At 34.6% G+C, this 19,298-nt stretch overlaps 1 protein-coding gene across 6 annotated transcripts in view; it reads right to left on the bottom strand.

Moving 5' to 3' along the window:
• Positions 1–19,298, bottom strand: part of LOC120415578 (P protein) — a 143,251-nt gene that overhangs the window by 10,724 nt on the left and 113,229 nt on the right. For all 6 annotated transcript variants that reach the window (XM_039577161.2, XM_052709099.1, XM_039577163.1 and 3 more), the window contains 2 exons: positions 1,256–1,669; positions 997–1,190 (listed from right to left, as the gene is read on the bottom strand). In XM_039577161.2, coding sequence (XP_039433095.1) covers positions 997–1,190; positions 1,256–1,669 — 608 coding nt within the window. The remainder of the gene's footprint in view (positions 1–996; positions 1,191–1,255; positions 1,670–19,298) is intronic.

Here is a 19,298-nt window from a genome sequence, read left to right as displayed (position 1 = left end):
ATACTAAAAATAAAACAAGAAAAACATAAAACAAGAGAAGTAAAGTTTTTCGTAGGACAAAAGTTGCTCAAAATGACCTCCTGAACACGGGAAAAATAAATATTTTCGAAAAAAAAATTTGGGCAGTAGAGGGTTAAATACGTACGGAATGGTTTGGAACCATACTGAGTAGAGAAGTACTCAAAGTACATCAAGAAGAACTTTTCATAACATTTTGAAAGGTTTAAAAAGTTAGTTAACTATTTTCAAAAAAATGTTGATGAAAAGCATTATTTCAAACTACTCAAAGTGTCATGATTTTCTCAATGAACATGATTTCGAATCGGAAAATGGAATACATTTTCGGATTCTTTGGACAATTTTCCACTAGGAGAAGGTAAACTAATTTTGTAAATATTAAATAATATGTGTTTTTGAAACATAATTAAAAAAAATCCAAAATTAAAGGCAATTTCAGTTGAACAAATTTCATATGAAATGTGAAAACTTGTGATTCGTGCTTCGAATTCAGTTAAAAATGTAATATAAATCGATAATTTTATGAACAATACTAGATTTAACGAATTTCAGGCAAAATTCCGACTTTTTAACAACTTTACCTAAAATTTATAAGTATTTTGTTAAAAAGCCTTAAAACTTATTTCACTTCATATAAACATTGGTTTTTTTTTCTTGAAAATTATATCATCAACCTTAGTGATGGTTCATTTAACGTAAAAATGACGTTTGAGCACTTATAATCTGATTTTAATAAGAAAAACTATGACTATCAAAGTCACCCCGGAATTTGAAATGAGAATTTTTAACGTAACTATTTTTCTGAACATTATAAAAAATAACTTTTTCCAGAAATAGTGCATGAACTTTGTGTGGCCTACACCAGTACATGTTTTAAAAATAATAATCTTGAGAAAAACTTTTCCAGTTGGGAAACATTCCAAAAATAAATTGAAATCCTATCAAAGTCACCCCGGTTTACGGTATTAATAACCTTACCTCCACGTGCTTCACGTCGTGCTCCTGCACGTAGGACATGTTCCCAGAGCTGTTGTTGCTGTTGCCGGTGTAGAGCAGCTGCAGGTTCACCGAAACGTAGTTGGTCGTCATATTGTGCTGCTGGTCGTTCAGGAAGGAACCCTTGAGGTAGATCCCGACCCTGGACCCGGGAGGTGCGTCCGGCAAAATGTATGCTAAAACGAGTAAAAGTGAATCGGGTTAGAAGATTTGTCAACAGCTGGATTCTCGCTGAACTTACTCCTAACTTTACTCTCCGGGATCGACATCTGCCGTGGTTCCAGCTCCTTTTCGTTCTTGGACATGAGAAAGCCGGTGAAGACGAGCCACACCACCAGCAGTGCCGTCAGCTTGATGTAGGTGAACACCTTGCCGTGCTGCTGGTGCGGATGGCCGTGCATCGAGTGCATCGTAACTTCCGGCTCCTCGACGTCCCCATCGGTTGTGGTGTTGGGGCCATTCTTCTCGCCGTTCTGCTGCTGTTTGTTGGCACGTGCTACCGCCGTGGACGAGGCGCTCCGCTTGACACCGTCGGTTCCGTCGGTGACTCCGCTCGAGTCCGGATTTGTGACCTTAATTGTGATAAACTCCTTGCCGTCATCTCCGTCGTCCGCCGACGGATCGTCCTCCGTGGGCAACGGATCGTCTTCGGTACCTGCGAAAGATGATAGGGAACAAAAAATTAGCATTGATTTTGTACTTGAGGACAACATTCAAATCGCTGCCATGGATAAATTGCGAGCAAACGCAGGGACAACACAAGCATCGCGGTCATCAATCACCTAAACGCGTTGAAGGTCGGTGAACCACATAAACTCATCATAGCTGTCATGTTCCGGAGGGGGAACTCCGTGCTGCAGTACGCGATGGTCGATTATGGATCTTCCACTCGGTCCGGAAGATGGATCAAGAGATAGAAAAGCCAACCTGACTTGGTGACTTCTCGGAAGCAAACACTTGTCACACTGGGAGGGGGAGGAAAAATCAATCAATCACGCAATGTCCACTCAAGCTTCCAACCGTAATTGGCACAAGTTGGGGGAAGCAAAATCGACAAACTAGACATCTTCAAAGGAGGAAGTACGTTGTTCGAAAAAAAAACTATGATGCGTACGGAAAGAATAAACTCGGTGTGATAAGAATCAGGCATTTAGTGTTTGTTTCCCATGCACCTCAGTCACTAGGTGAAAAAATGGTCGGAGGGGTGGGCGTCAATCGCCAATTTGTCATGGGCAACCCCCATAGTACTGCCTAGTAGTAGCAGGCAGAACTAAGTGGCTTGTTGAGGCGAGATATCACCACGAGGGCGCCTATCACATGCATTGCAGCACACCTCTAACATTGTAACAATTGTGTTTTACTGCTTCCGACTGCAAACACTCCTCCTCCTCCTTCTCCTCCTCCATGCTGACTAAAACAACCGGCTAGTGATATATCCGCAACGAGTTTGCAAACAAAACTTCAAGTGGTTGACCGCGTGGAGGGAAACGATGACGCTGTCGGGCGTGACGATTTTTTTCTTCAGTTGTATTCTTACATGAAAAGAATGACAAATTATATTCCAATAAAAAAGTGGCAGCTGAGACCTACATTTGATCTTCATATAAAATATTGAAATGTTTGCTCCCTGATGACGGAACAAAAAAAGATATCTTTTAAGTAGGAAATCTGGTTCCAGAGTTTTTTTTTGAAAGTGTGAAAAAACACATTTTAATTAATCGAATCAAACAAAAAGACTTTTTGGTATATATTTTCGATTTCTTTTCGTGTTTTGAATTTTAAAAATACTTCTTAAAAGAAAAACACTCCCGAAAAAAATATTTAATAAAGGCTAAGAATTTCGGTTCTAACTTATGAAAAGGTGTACAAATAGTTGATTTTGCTTATTTCAAATTTTGAACCAAATTTTTAAATTTGATCAGAAGATCAGATTTCAGAAAAGTTTCATTTTATAACATTGATTTTTTTTTATAAAGCGTCCGTTGAAAATGAAATGCTAATCAAATGACATTTATTTTTTTATTTTTTTAAGTGGATCAAAAAAGACAATTTTTGAGCCATGGGCAATGACAAAACTATTTGGCAGTGCTGCCAATTTTTTGAAAAAGATATAAATCGGTCGAAAGAAATTCGCTTTTTTTTATTTTAATGAAATTTTGTCCTTTGTCAAAAGAAGCAATTTTGCATCATTAGTTTTTTTTTCCATGCAATTTTGCGGACATGTAAATATTTTATCAATAAAAGTTGAAATCTATTTTTCTTCATTTTAGAGATTTTTTATATGTGTTACGGGACTAAAAAATGCATCTTTTGCGCCAGAATAGTCCAACATCTGGTACTAAAATTGTATTTTTTTTAAATTCTAATTTTTGGAAAAAAATCTAAAATTTTGTCGATCAAAATTTCAAAAATCATATTGAAAAGTAAAATCGAATTGAAATTGAAAAGAGCTTGTAATTTCACTACAGCTTATAAGATGACATTGAGAAAATCTCATTTTTTAACCTAATTTAAACTTTAAGAAGCTTTTTATATTTGAGCAATTCTCTGAGATTTCGGTCATTCCATTTTTTTTGTTTTTTTTTAATCCGGCTGAAACTTTTTTGGTGCCTTCGGTATCCATATAATTTTCCATACAAATTTGGCAGCTGTCCATACAAAAATGATAAATGAAAATTAAAAAATCTGTACCTTTTTCTGGAATGTTTCATATTGTAACATTGAAAATTGGACCATTTGTTACTGCGACATTAGAAAATGTTGGGTTGTTTGGGTGAAACTTAGAAAACATAAATTTTCCTTTTTTTAATTTTTGCATGGCAATATCTCAGCAACTAAGAGTCGTATCAGCAAAGTTCAAAACAGCAAAATATAAAGATTTTTTTCAAAGGTGGGCATCAATTAAAAAAAAATAACTGCGACTATCTTCAAAAAAAATTCCTAAAAATGGCTATAACTTGAAAACGGTGCACTTTATCAAAATTTCACTCTGGTACTTTTTGATTGCAAATCAATTTTTACATCGACAAATCAAGTTGAAAAATTTTTGCGGTTATTATTTCGATTTTTTTAAAATCAGTATTGATTCAAAAAATCATAACTCGGTCAAAGATGTTAAATGCTCATTTTGGAAATTTCAGAAAAGTTGACATATGATGTCATGTCTATGTCTAAATTAAATCAGAAATAGAAAAAAATAAAAATAGTGTTTTTTGGCAAATCAAGTTTAAGTGACAAAAAGTAAAATTAAAATCACAAAAAAATTTACCGTGTATAATTTTTTTCAGTGTAGTCCTTATCCATACCTACAACTTTGCCCAAGACACGATCAAAAAAATCCTTCAAAAGATACAGATTTTGCCAAATTTGTATGAAAAATTATATGGACAAACTAATTATTCAAAATGGCTTCTTTGGGCATACCGAAGGCACCAAACAAGTTTCAGCTGGATTAAAAAATACAAACAGCAATTCCCCACGAAAACAGCATGATTCGAAAAAAAAGTTCTCCGATCGGGCTCAAAATTTTTCTGGGGGTTCCTTGGCCGATATAATTAGACCCGTATTTTTTTGTTATGCCATTAGGGTGACCTACGCCGTGTTAGGGTGGTCCGAAAAATGGCAATTTTCGTCGATTTTCGCAAAAACACTTTTTTCAAAAAATCATATCTCCGCGCCATTTCATCCGATTTTTACTGTCTTGGATGCAAAAGAAAGGTGATTAGTTTGACTATTTAGGAAAAACAGTTATAAGTTTCAAAAATCTAGCTTAACATGTGAAAAGGTCGTATGAAAACTTAATATGCTGTTTTGAAGGTCTCGGGACCAAAGAGCCTTTGTCTGAAAATATTTTTATCGGATTCCTCGGAAAATTTCACGTAACATATCAAAAAATTGTGAAGTTATGTTTTCGATACTCTGAGATACGATTTTTTGAAAATAAAAACTGAGTTTTTAAAACGGCGATAACTTAAAAATTTCAGCGATGACCTATGTTAGGGTACCAAAATTTTCGTAATTGAAATACGCAACATATCTCTGATACCGTAATCTGGGGTGAATCGGGACTACAGTTTGAATAGGGACAGCAGTTTTTAGAGAACTTAAAGCTTTTAAATTTGGAAATGGATGTACACAGTAATAAATAGTAATATTTAAAAAAAACTAGAATAAATCGTGTTTTTTTATGGAAGGTCCTAATCAATCATTCAGAATATCTTTGTACAAAGTGAAACAACTCATAATGCAAAATACCTCCTTTTGATATAGGGAATGCATCAACAAAGTTTTAACCAAATAATAAAAAAAAATACAAAACAAGAAATCGCGAAAAAAATGCGAAATTCTAAAAAAATAATCAGTTGCATCGGATTCAAAAACAGAAAGAACTTTAGGCCGTTGCAAATATTTTTAAAAGTTTATGTCGCTCCCCCCTTCAAATATGGCCCAAAAAATCAGAGGGCAAAAAAAAAATTAAAAAATGCACTCTAAAATTCCTTTTTCTGCACGGAGAAAAAAGAGTTCCCAAAATCTTGAACAAGCGTTCATGAAAATGGGAACCTCGAACAAAGTGTTCAAATTCCATGGTACGATTTTGAAAAACGTACCATGAAATTTGAACACTTTGTTCGTGGTTCCAATTTTCATGAACGCTTGTTCACGATTTTAGGAACTCTTTTTTCTCCGTGTGCATTGATAATCGTATTTAGTATGTCTGAGCTCGTTTAAAAATAATTTGAACTTTTATTAAATTACAATGCACCGCAAAAACTTTTTTTTCTCGCAAAAATAAAATTTTCGTTTATGCTTAGAAGTTTTGGAAATTAATGATTGCAAAACAACTGGACAGGTGTATAATGCATTTTAAAACACTTTTTTCATTCAAATGTTGATACCGTGGCCTGTAATTTAATTTTTTTTACTTTTTTTATTTTTATAGTGAACATAATTAGGTAAATTGAGATGTTGATTTGTACTTAGCATTTCTTAATCAAAATCTATATTTATAAATCAAAATCTTCTATATAGCCTCAGTAACACGACAAATTAATATATTTTTCTTCATTTCTTCATAAATTCACTAAATCACGTAAATTGTAAAAAAAATTGCGGGATTAGATTTTTCCATGCCTTTTTCATGCCAAACCTCCAAACATTCAGTCGTAATTTTTAATAGCTTTGCGCAACTTTTCAACTCATTTGTCGCCAGATTTGCCTGGCTAATATGCTCTCTTTCTATTGCCACTTGACATGAACCCTTTCCACCGCCGCCGTCGGCATCGTCGTCGTCATTTGTCCCGCGGTAGAATAAAACCGAGAACCGGCTCAATGCGATAATGAGCGGAAGTGTTTCATGGTGGATATTTGCATAAAATAATTGAAGATAATCTTCCCTCATCGCCGTCGTCGTCATCTTGACTGATGCTGATGCTGGTCGGACACTTTGAAGGAACCGACCTGTTGCAGGCCAGTTGAACTCTTCCAAGGGACGGCGGACAAATTCGTTTGCTGTTTACTTTTCCATTTGTGCGCGCGGGAATCAAGTCAAGCCGCGGGATTGAGCAACAAGTTCTTCCAACCAACTCCATCATCATCATCATCGCCACCACATCAAAGTGAGGGTCTTAATTCGAGGCGAAATCTGTCACACTTCCCGGCCTGACATGGCAAAATTGCCACTGCGGTCCGAAAATAAACCCGCTCACAACAAACTCACATTTCGAGAGATGATTCATGGCCACACTGATTAAGGTTCGACCCGGCCCCTGGCCTCGGTTGGCCCGCGGCGGTCATCAACACGTGAGAATTGGGTTGATACGAGGGATTAGTCGCTGGGTGATATGAACGGTCGGGTGTTATATGTTGTGTGCCAGCGTCGGAATCGTTATCGGGCAATGTTTGGAATTATATGAAGGACGGCGAATAAAAACAATAACACCAAAAAAAAGTTAAAATTGGCAAGAAAAAATGAGAAAAATAAGCTGAAATCATTTTTTTTTAAGTATTTGAAATATTGGTTTTAATTGCAATTGTGTACCTTCCTCAAAACAAAAAAAAATCACAAGAGCTGATTTCTGGGAGAGTTGCTCAAGTTGCAGATTAGATTTGAATCATATCACTAGGAATTTTGCTTACATACTGATTGCATTTATTGCCTAATTGTTCAATGATATTGACTTGAAAGCTTCCGGTAGCACGCGTCAATTTGAAGTGGACAATGACATTGCTCAATAAATCAGGTTTTCCAGGTAATAAAAACACGAAAAAGGTGGTAACATCAAAGCTATTTTTCTTGTTTCTATTTTGCTATATATGATGAATATGTTGTAAAGCAGAGAAAGATTCTTTATGATGTTTTTTTTTTATTTTAATTTATCAAAAACGTGTTTACCTACAATGTTTTTGAAACTAATTGAAAGAAAACGAAAAGACAGAGAGCACGTCCCATCAATTTGTTCAGCAAATAGCAAAATGGGCCAATTTCCTGCTCTTCGCGTCTCTAGTTTGCTACAACGAATTGTAATACGCGAATAATCTTGCAATTTCAGACGATGATCGTGATACGGCCAAGTTTATCTATAAATCATGCTCATTCACAGCCCAAGTGATGATAAGCCACGTCGAGCATAGAGAAAGAGAGGGCTCGCTGTTCAAATTTCACCAAACCTCAACTTATGATGACGGTCATAAATCACTCCTGGATACTGTACATTAAGGTGATTGGGGGGTGCCTCCACTAACCACTAAGTTTCTGGTGGGGAAAGCAATTACGGCCCCCGGGCAAGTGGTGAATTTATTTGATTTTTATGCTAAGAATAGCGACATCTAGCGGGGCGATATTGAAGCTTCCTGGCTGGGTATAAGCTTGATCCAACCGCGGCGTTATTGCCTTCAATGATAAGTGTGTCGTTGCAGAGCTTTGTGGAATTGGTTTTATTGTTTTGCTAGATTGATGACAATTTGTGATTTGCGAAAATAAGGATATTGTATAACTTGAAGAAAGAAATCAGTTCCATGGGGCTCATTTCATCAATTGAAATGTCCTTTGCAAATAAATTTCATGGATGTTTTGTACTTTTGGATCTTTTGGAAGAGTGTTCTGAGAAAAGACAAGATTTCTGAAATCTCGAAACCACAAGTAAAACATCACCTTAACAACAAACCTAAAATATACTAAATTATTCATGATTACGCGAGAACCATGAAATTGACAACTTTTTCGCCGATTTTCCTCTCACTCTCCGTGAACGACATTGACCTTGTCGGCTGTGACCGACGTTGCTGCCGCCGTTGGCTGGTGGTTTTTCCTAGCATTATTTTTTAGCATTTCTAGCACGTACCGAAATCGGTCCAAATGGTGGAAACTCACCCCACCCACCGCACCGTTTATGCTGTTTTTCTTCTACTCTCTTCACCCCGGGGTGGACCATCTGGCGATCGGCGGGAGTCTGCGGCGGCGCCTGTGACGCCAGCAACCGGAGAGAGAGTGGGTCGTCACTTTTGTGGCAAGTTTGGGGCCATAGAGTGAAGGTTGTGATAGTGCACAGGTTTTTTCACAGTTTAAAAAACGTGATAGTTAAAAATTTATTCAAAATTAGGATAACACTTTTTCAATAGGAAAAAAATATGTCAGACTTCATTTTATTTTTTGATTTTTTTAATATCTATGGAAAAGATTAAATTTGAAAAAAACATTGAAAACTATAGAATATAAAAACAGGGGGAAAAACACTAAGTTCAAACTTTTTCAAATGTTAGAGATGATTTTAAAACAAAGAAAAAAACACGAAAAACTTTTACTTGAACAATCAAAAAATTTCACGGTTGTTTCATTTTTTGACAATGAAAATCAGAAGAATAGATACTGAGAAATTGCTATCTGATTATTGAACGCTAGTTTGTGGGACTTCGAATAATCAAATCAAGAACAAAGAAAAAAAATTCGTGTTTTTTCAATATCTTGTTTTTAACATAAAATTTGAGTTCTACGACCCTATGTTAGGTAAATTTGAGTTGTTGATTGCCTATTAAAAAATAAAATGCATTTATTCAATATTGCATCACTGCCATTTTGGACGCCATCTTGGATTTAAAAATTCTAAATCATTTAACCGTAGTTTAGGGGCCATACCTAAGCTCGACAATCAAAAATTATAGGGGAAATATACCCTTTCTAATCAAACACCTATCTTCGTCATATGAAGAGTTTGATGCTCGATTAAAGCTCCAACAATACTTTTCAGGCTATAAACATACCAGCAACAGCACCGCCTCGAGTAAGCACGCAAATTTATGCCATTTACTGGCCAAAAAGATCAAATTTAATGCACTTTTGATCATAATTTCTATTTTGCGAGACCATTTCTCATCATTTTGGTGGCACACACATCTACACGCAAGATCAGAGGTTAACTGCTTAACGAAAGTCGCCATCAATATCTTTTAACTTGCGCTAACGATTTCAAAGCGCTTAAGATATAAAATTGCTTCCAACTACCGGCAACATGTTCTTTTGACCATTACTTAGTCACTCACTTGAAAAATAATCCCGAAAAATGTAAATAATAAGCAAGCACCAACAAAAAAACAAACGCGCTAAGACGTTTCAATTTTGAACACCGGAAAGGCTGAAGAAAACCGAGCGAGGAGCGAAGGCAAATAAAGAACAAAGGGTGGCCACCAACACCACCAACATGCTGGTGCAGCGCCTGTTGGAGTGAGCAAGTGCTGCCAGGAAACTTTCGCTATAAATGCTACTTTTCGTGAGTGTTCGCCTAAATTTTCACAAATTTTGGCAGCACTAAGCAGACCCAAAAAAGCGCTGAAAGAAAAAAAGAACTAAGCTGAAAATAGAAAAATGGGCGTGGCCCAATGCACTCGACTGATTAGAATGCATTTATGAAATAGCTTTCTTAAATGCTTGTAAAAGGAATAGCATAACCTTTAATAAAAGTGAAAATAAACAGAAAAGTTCGCAAAAAGTTGCTCTACTCGTTGGTGTACTTGGTTTTAGTGAATTTCAAGGAACAATCCAGATTATCGAGCATCATTCAAACACGACCGCTTATTAGGCTTAAAATGGGCATATTTCCCCTACAATGAACATTTTTTTCGTGGTTCCATTATCCGAAGTGAAAATTTTCCGAGGTTTTCGGATACTCGAGTCTGGACTCTAATACAAAATCAATCATATTTGGAACAACATTAATAAACATGGTTTTAAAATTTGCTTTTCGTACTTTAAACAGAAATTTCGATGTGTATTTTTAACACATCGAAAAATGTGAAAAATATAGTTTTTTCAAAGCAATTGTAATCAAATTTTACCGTCATTATGGCTAAAAAAAATCATAACAATAATTGTTTTTTTTTGTGGAATATGTAAAAACTACTGCCAAAATTGAATTGTATGTATGTATTGTATAATTGTATGGACGAAATAATGATGCAATGTGTCTCCTTGGTCATAGAGGAAGTTCTAACAAGGTTTGAGCTAATTAAAAAAATCCCTCGAGGTCTCAGAGAATTGCTTGATAGATTGATTTAAATAAAATATAAATTTACCAGAAATTCTAAAGAAATTTTTTAATGCAATTAGCTAAAATTAATGTGTTTCTTATTAAGTTGTGTGTGTGTGTGTGTGTGTGTGTGCAACCAACCAAACGGGACCACGCGGTCGCTTCTTACAAATTGAGTTGTTTCCATGTATTTTTAGATCTTCATTCTATACATACAAATAACTCGCATAGGCATTTGGAAGGTGTTAGCTCTGCCGAGCTTTGGTGACCCATTTCTACGCTGGCTAGCCGAGCGCGAGGTTCCTCAGCTTTTATCGACAAGCCCCGCCCTGAAGAACGTTTGCACCAATCGGGTTCAAACGTTATTTAGAACTTCCGAACCCTTGTCAAATGGACAAGGACCCAGCGCGTATATAGTTTGTTAGTATCAGTATTCCTAATTCCAGGCGTCGTTCACCAAGCCGTGATGGCCTTGTGGTTAGCATTTTAGCTTACCAATCCAAAGGACGGGGGATCGAACCCCGACTCGGGCGACTTTGATTTTTCGTTCATGTTCAGTGTTTCAAAATTAATATTTCCTATACTTTCTCGTTGGGAGCAGATGGGAATCGAACCCAGGACCATTCGCTTAGAAAGCGAACACCGTAACCAGTCAGCCACGGCCGCTCCTTAATGTGTTTCTTATTAAGTTATATAAATAACAGAAAAAAGCACAAACAACAATTCATTAGTTCATCATCATAGGAAATTTCTGTGTAGTCATTTATTTAAATCATTAACAAATTTCTTTCTTTTGCATTGCAATTGCAGCTTAAGCTAGTAAAATAACTAAAATAATTCTATTGTATTTTTATTGCTCAGCTATTGTATTGCCTATGTTAATAGGAGCTTTCGAAACAAAACTTTGGATTTGTATTATCAATTAAATCAATAAAACAATAAACAAAACCAGCAAATGAATTGTATTTTCATGGAAGTGGAAAACGGAAAGCATTATCGGGTTCTTTGGACAATTTTACATTAGGAACAGTTAAAAAAAGTTATTAGTTAAAAGTTTTAGCTGCTACTGAAACAGAATTAAAAAGTATCATCAGAATATTAGGGATTTTCAGCTGAACAGGTTTCGCAGTGAATTTGGAAAATTGTTGATTCATAACACTGAGTTGGATTTGGTGACAAGAAAAGAGTTATTTTTAAGAAAAAAAAGAAAACAATTTCTAACGAGTTATGATCCTTCAAACTTTTTATACAAGCAACCTAAAATGAAAAGATTGAAATAACAAGCCATGATCTCAACATTTGAATGAAAAAAGTGTTTTAAAGTGCATTTACACCTGCCTAGTTGTTTTGCAATCATTAGTTTTCGAAATAACCAAGTATTGAAGAGAATTTTTTTTTTCACCGAAAAAAAACTTTTTGCGGTGCTGTACATTGAATTTCCACAAAAATGTAAAATATTGATCAATCCCAGACATGCTGAATATGATTTTACAGTGACAAAGGTTTTTTTAAATTCAGCATTTTTTGTTAAAGTAATATTGTTTTTTGAAACGTATATGAACATAGAGTGGCCTACCTCGAAGATTTTCATTTAAAAATCAAATTTTCAGCGACTTTTTTCATCTAGTTTTTAATTTTGACTAAATAAACCATTTAGTCGTCTAGAATTCAGCTCTATGATTTGACAGTACTACCAGAAAGAGTTTTTTTTCCTTTCTTTCTCTATCTAATTTGGCAGGGAAAATCATCACGCCAACAATACATGGCAAAGATGACGGCTGTGAAACTAGTCTGGAAAATTTTCCGGAGGAGGGTTGATGCTGTGAGAATGATTTGTTTGTTTTATTTTGATTTATTGATGATCTCGAACCGGTTGACGGAGCGATGAATTCGTTTGTCTTCGAGAATCGAGTATTTTGAAAATAAATAAATAGCGTTGATTTTTTTTGCGGCATTTTTAATTTGCGAAATTTGTTCACGGCTTGTCTAAAGGTTATTTTTATAAAAATTGAATGAACCTCGGTAATTCTTTCTGGAGCTTGTTGGAGAGACTGTCCCGAGTCAGGGAAACTGTTTATCGAAAAATTCTATCGGTAAAAATTGATTTTATCTCATTTTGAAGTTTTTATACAATATATTTAAGCTAAAATAATGAAAAGTATTAAATAAATTGCTGAAATTATGATGTTTTTTGTTGTTATTTCATCAAAACATCAGTTTCGAGTTCCCTAAACATGTCTTCAATATCCTACATCATGGAAAAATGTTTATCTTGGTCGTCAGTTTCGATAATAGCTGCAAAATAGGTTTTTTCCTAGTTTTTTTTTTTAATTCATCTGGAAACATCAACTTTATTCGTGTTTATCAAAACTGTTTACGTGGATTTGTAGCAAATAAGCAAATAAATTTGCAGGATAAACATGATATTACATAAAATTTCTGAAAAGTTTCAACAATTTTAGTGTAGAGATAATACTACAAATTTTAAAATTCTGTGATTTTTATTCCCTTTTTGTCCTACTACTATTTAAATTAATTTCAGGATGACAAATCAAAATTCCTGAGCTGGATTTTGATATTTTTTTTTTTATATGTAAAAAAACATGTTGACAAATTATTGAACATCTTACAATATTCTGCTAAGTGACTTAAGTGTATTGTTGAATAAAAATGTTGTATTTACGGTGTTCCAATACAACAATTTCCTACGCAAACGGCAATACCAAACTCTAAAGTGTTCAAATCGGCTTCAATTTTTCGGGATTCTCTACCCAAAATAGTTTATACATAATTTTTGTTAGGTCATTAGGGTGGTTTCGGCCGCGTCAAAATGGGCCATAATATGGCAATTTTGCAGAAAAAATTAAATAAAAATATATGTATTTCCAAAACCATTACTTGACATTGTTTCACCCAATTATTGTTATCCGGTTTGTGAAAGAAAAGTGACTAATTAGGCTTTCAAGGAAAAATACGCATGATCATGTGAGTTCAGTTAAAATGATTTAAAAAAAAATCTCAAAATTGTCATCTTTGAACCACCCTAATGACCTAACAAAAATTATGTATAAACTATTTTGGGTAGAGAATCCCGAAAATTTGAAATTGAAAATAAGCTACAAATCCACGTAACAGTTTTGATAAACACGAATAAAGTTGATGTTTCCAGATGAATTTGAAAGAAAAAAAAACTGGAAAAAACCTATTTTGCAGCTATTATCGAAACTGACGACCAAGATAAACATTTTTCCATGATGTAGGATATTGAAGATATGTTTAGGGAACTTGAAACTGATGTTTTGAATAAATAACAACAAAAACATCATAATTTCAGCAATCTATTTAATACATTTTAATGATTTTAGCTTAAATATATTGTATAAAAACTTCAAAATGAGATAAAATCAATTTTTACCGATAGAATTTTTCGATAAACAGTTTCCCTGACTCGGGACAGTCCCCGCAACAAGCTCCAGAAAGAATTACCGAGGTTCATTCTAGTTTTATAACAATAACCTTTAGACAAGCCGTGTGTTATTGAAGTAAATTGGTGAACGTTTAACTAGGTTAAATTTCTATGATTGTTGGGTGGTATATTTGGCATAATTTTGGCACCGAGTGAAAAAAATTGTCCTCATGTTGATATCGTAAAAATCAAGACAATTTACATGTTTAGTAGCTCATGAACTGTACAAACAATATTTTTGCGATATTTTTCAAATATATTTACAGTGTCGAACACATAGACCAGAACCGATGGTATTTTGTTTTGGCAATTTTACCCTGCCGAGACTACCCCAGGGTTGCTGAACAAATGGGGTTGACCAACTGCTACGAAATGCCTTTGGCAGTTTGAAGTGACGATTCTATCGATGCTGTAATTAGTCATTAAACAGCGTGAAATTTTTGTGTCATTTTTTGTAAATAAGAAGAGGTTTTTTTTAGTACAAATGCATTATTTTGTTCAGATATCAAGGTCAGACAAGATAATTTGACAAGTTAACCAGGAAACATTAACTCTTCTAACAGTTCATTACATTTCCTCCACGTGACAACTGCATTTCCTGCAAGTGGACCTATCTTAATCTTTCGTTAAAACAATTAAACATCCATTTATTATTGTTCTTAACACAAAAGCGCTGCGCAGAAGTTTAATTGCTTGCTTTAATTCGCTTTTCAAAGCTACTACTATTCAGATGTTTTACATGTCACTTGTTTTTGGGGAAGCTGGGGCAGAATGACTATTTTATTATTATTTCAAAATAATCATTTTAAGGTGTGTGTACAACTGTTTGAACTAACTCATAATTTCATCATTAAATATTTTTTTCAAAAAAGTCCACTTTACCCCACGCTCAGGTCACTTTAGCCCCACTCATTCACCGGCAAAGTGGACGTAGTGTTTTACGCTAGACAATACCGGTCGTCGTCGTCGCGGAACGGTTTTAGTCTAGGTTCGGGTTCTATTTTACGGCCGTCGTCGCAAGCGCAACCGTTAATTAGCGAAAATTGAGCGCAATTTTTCATTCATAAAACGTGTGTGCGCTGAGTTCGCTGAGTCAACTCCATTTGCCGCTAATGACTGGCATGGCACTTTTTTTCTGCTCTCTGTGATAAAGTGGTCGATATGAAGCTTCCCAGTTAGATTGTGGGGAGCCTGATCTTTGGCCTCGTGCCATCTGGGTGTGGGGCATATTTTTAAACTGTAATTAAACAGATCTCCTCGGGGGGTGACGTGGATCTGCATATCTTGGACGGAATGATGATTAATTTGGCAAGAGTGACCTTTTTTGACACGAAAACATGTGCGGCGAAGGTGGGTGGAACAGAATTTATGTAGAAAGTTGTTAATACAGTTGACTCTCTGGTTGTCAATAGCGAATGAGCCATCGAGGTAGAGAATACCAGTTTATAGAATGATGAGAAGAAGAACATCTAAGTATGCAGTTTGAAGGGACTGAAGAAATCATCGATATATAGAGCAATATTGAGAAAGCGAAGATCGCCAATATTCTAGTAATGAAAAATAGTAGCATAGATTTTGATAAGGAAAAGGATTCGAATTTTGTTATTTGTTGCAGGACGTTACAACCTTAGGTGTCAATTTCAATAAATAACTTAGTTTCCCACCATCAATAGTACAACTTTGCAAATTTTCATTATGACAGCCAGTCAGACAAGCTCTAAAACAAACCCATCATCGGCCACGATGCAAGATGAAACCGAGCTAAACCGCTGCTGCTGGTCGAGGTTCGAAAATAGAATTCCATTTCCATTTTTCTTCCTGTCTCTACAGGACCGTATAGTGTGCGATCGGTTTTGTCAGGCAGCAGCACTCCCCCCACCAACAAAGTGGCGCAGTAAAAATAGACCCCCACCGATAACATTGATGATTTTCCTATACTTCGAACTTGACCTATTGGACGTGCCCCCCGCTAGGAGCTCGATGTCTGGCGATCGAAAGGGATGTTAATTTTGGGACACGCAGGTTTTTCGTCTTTTCAGGCAAAGAAGAAAAGCAAAATCGATCTTTATTTTTAGGAGTCGTATATTCATCAAACCGGCACCCATAAAGTACAACCGAGCGGCTTCTCAAGTGAAAGATTTTCAAAGAAAACAAAAAAAAAACTTGAAGGTGCTCTGACTCAGAAAACAACTCACAGAAGATTGGGAAGGTTCTGTACTGAAAGAGATATTGCACGTCTCTCAGCTGTCTACACGATGAAAATCATTGTTTTTATGGGACCTTTTTTGTCTTGGGACATTCAAGAAGACATGTTTGATTCGGTTGGCGCCATTTAAATTCAATAAATTCGCTTCATTTAATTTTAACTCATCACAGAAAAAATGATGAATTTTGGAATGTTGAAAATTTGGTAGGTTGAATATTACCTCTTTTTTTTTATTTCTATTACAAAAAAAATGTGTAAAAAAGTGAACCTGATGAATATTCGTCAAAAAGTGATGAAAATTCCTCATTTTCTGAGGTAAAATTAATCATTTTTTTACACAAAATCTGTCACCATTTCCTGATGAATATTACCATTATTACCGCTTTAAAATGAACTTCGTGAACATTTAGATTGTAATTTTAGATAATTTTTATATTGACAATTTATTTCTTTTTGAAGCTTAATTAAGCCTAGTTGAATTTAATATTTACTTGATCTTTTCTGTTCAAAGATAAGACAATATTCCAGATAAATTGTTTAAATGCATGTCCTAACTAATAGATACACTTCGGTTACAATCCTATTTATATTTTAACGAGTCTTCTCAGGAAGGTAAAATTGGTAAAATTTTAATGAGAATTCTCATAAGCTTCTCACTCAAAACATCAAATATTTCGTCATACCTTACTTTTATTTAAATCGAAAAATTTAGCAACAAATGAAATTGATAAATATAAAACAAATTTATATTAACAATTTAATTTATTCAAATTTCATGTATTTTCCTATTAAACCACCAATCACATTTTGTAGTACTGTCCAGACTTGATTAACCGAAGCCTCGATTATCTGAAGTTTCGACAATCCGAAGTTCGATTATTCGAAGGTTTGTATAGGACTTCGGATAATCAAATCATAGCCAATAAAAACTTTTTTTAATTTTTTATTTTCTTACATTTAACATCAAATTCAAGTTATGTGACCCCATTTTAGCCAAATTTGAATATTTGATTGCCTTTTAAATAAAAAAAAACATTTTTTTCAATATGGCATCACCGCCATTTTTGCCGCCATCTTGAATTTAAAAATTCTAAATTATTTTAGAGTGGTTTAGACAACGAAAAAAATATTTTTTTCGTCATTCAATTATCCGAAGTGAAATTTTTCCGAGGCCTTCGGATAATCTAGTCTTTCAAACTTTCAAAAAAGCAAACGACTGAAAACAAATAAAAATGCAGTTTCAATTTATGATTTTTAGTTTCCAATATACGTGAGCCGTTTCAATATTATTTCGAGGATAAGTAATCGAAAGTTTGTTAACAAAAAAACTGTTTTTCGGTGTAAATTATTCAATGTTTTCATTAATAATATTAAAAAAAAATGCGATCTCTTTGGGTAATTCTCCGCCAACTCACACAGCAGTTGCCCCGACCCCTCTTTGATTTGCGTGAAACTTTGTCCTAAGGGGTAACTTTTGTTCCTGTTCACGAATCCGAGGTCTGTTTTTTTGATATCTCGTGACGGAGGGGCGGTACGACCCCTTCCATTTTTGAACATGCGAAAAAAGAGGTGTTTTTCAATAATTTGCAGCCTGAAACGGTGATGAGATAGAAATTTGGTGTCAAAGGGACTTTTATGTAAAATTATACGCCCGATTTGATGGCGTACTCAGAATTCCGAAAAAACGTATTTTTCATCGAAAAAAACACTAAAAAAGTTTTAAAAATTCTCCCATTTTCCGTTACTCGACTGTAAAAAATTTTGGAACATGTAATTTTATGGGAAATTTAATGTACTTTTCGAATCTATATTGGGGTCATTTTTTCATTTAGAACAAAAATTTCTCATTTTAAAATTTCGTATTGCAGGGTTATTTTTTAGAGTGTAACAATGCTGTACAAAGTTGTAGAGCAGACAATTACAAAAATTTTGATATATAGACATAAGAGGTTTGCTTATAAACATCACGAGTTATCGCGATTTTACGAAAAAAAGTTTTGAAAAAGTTGGTCGTCATCGATCATGGCCGTTCATGGTCACCCGCGACAGACACGGAGGACGAAACAAAGAGAAACGCAAAAAGTAACTTTTTCAAAACTTTTTTTTTTGTAAAATCGCGATAACTCGTGATGTTTATAAGCAAATCCCTTATGTCTATATATCAAAATGTTTGTAATTGTCTGCTCTACAACTTTGTAGAACATTGTTACACTCTAAAAAATAACCCTGCAAAGTTAGAAAAAACACGAAATTTTAAAATGAAATTTTTTGTTCTAAATGAAAAATGACCCTTCTGGGTCAATGTAGATTCGAAAAGTACATTAAATTTCCCATAAAATGACATGTTCCAAAAATTGTTACAGTCGAGTAACGGAAAATGGGAGAATTTTTAAAACTTTTTTAGTGTTTTTTTTTGATAAAAAATACGTTTTTTGGAATTCTGAGTACGCCATCAAATCGGGCGTCTAATTTTACATAAAAGTCCCTTTGACACCAAATTTCTATCTCATCACCGTTTCAGGCTGCAAATTATTGAAAAACACCTCTTTTTCGCATGTTCAAAAATGGAAGGGGTCGTACCGCCCCTCCGTCACGAGATATCAAAAAAACGGACCTCGGATTCGTGATCAGGAACAAAAGTTACCCCTTAGGATAAAGTTTCACGCAAATCGAAGAGGGGTCGGGGCAACTTTTCCCGATTTCGTGTGAGTTGGTAGAGAATTACCCCTTTATTATTTTCTGAAAACAAATGTTGAATATAGATCTTTTGAAAACAACAACATTTAAAAATGTTACAAAAACATGATTTTTTGAAATATGCAATACATCAGTTTGACAAACTTATAACGTATAACATATTTCAAATATTTATTTATTCATGAAATTAGATTTTCTGGGGCCTCGATGAATAGTAAATATTAGTAATTTTTGTTTTGGCTCAAAATATGGCCAAAAAAACAAGTTTTTATCATCTTTTGATCAATACAAATCTGAGGAATGGTCATACGAAAATTCTATGAATATGTTACAAAATCTGTACCTTGAGAAAGAATTTTCTGATTGTAGGTTGTAGAAAAAAATATACTCTCAAAAA

This window comes from Culex pipiens, chromosome 2, assembly GCF_016801865.2.
Source record: "Culex pipiens pallens isolate TS chromosome 2, TS_CPP_V2, whole genome shotgun sequence".
In the NCBI taxonomy this organism is placed as follows: domain Eukaryota; kingdom Metazoa; phylum Arthropoda; class Insecta; order Diptera; family Culicidae; genus Culex; species Culex pipiens.
Note: the sequence above shows the minus strand (reverse complement) of the source record. Positions and strands in the feature narration are given on the sequence as shown.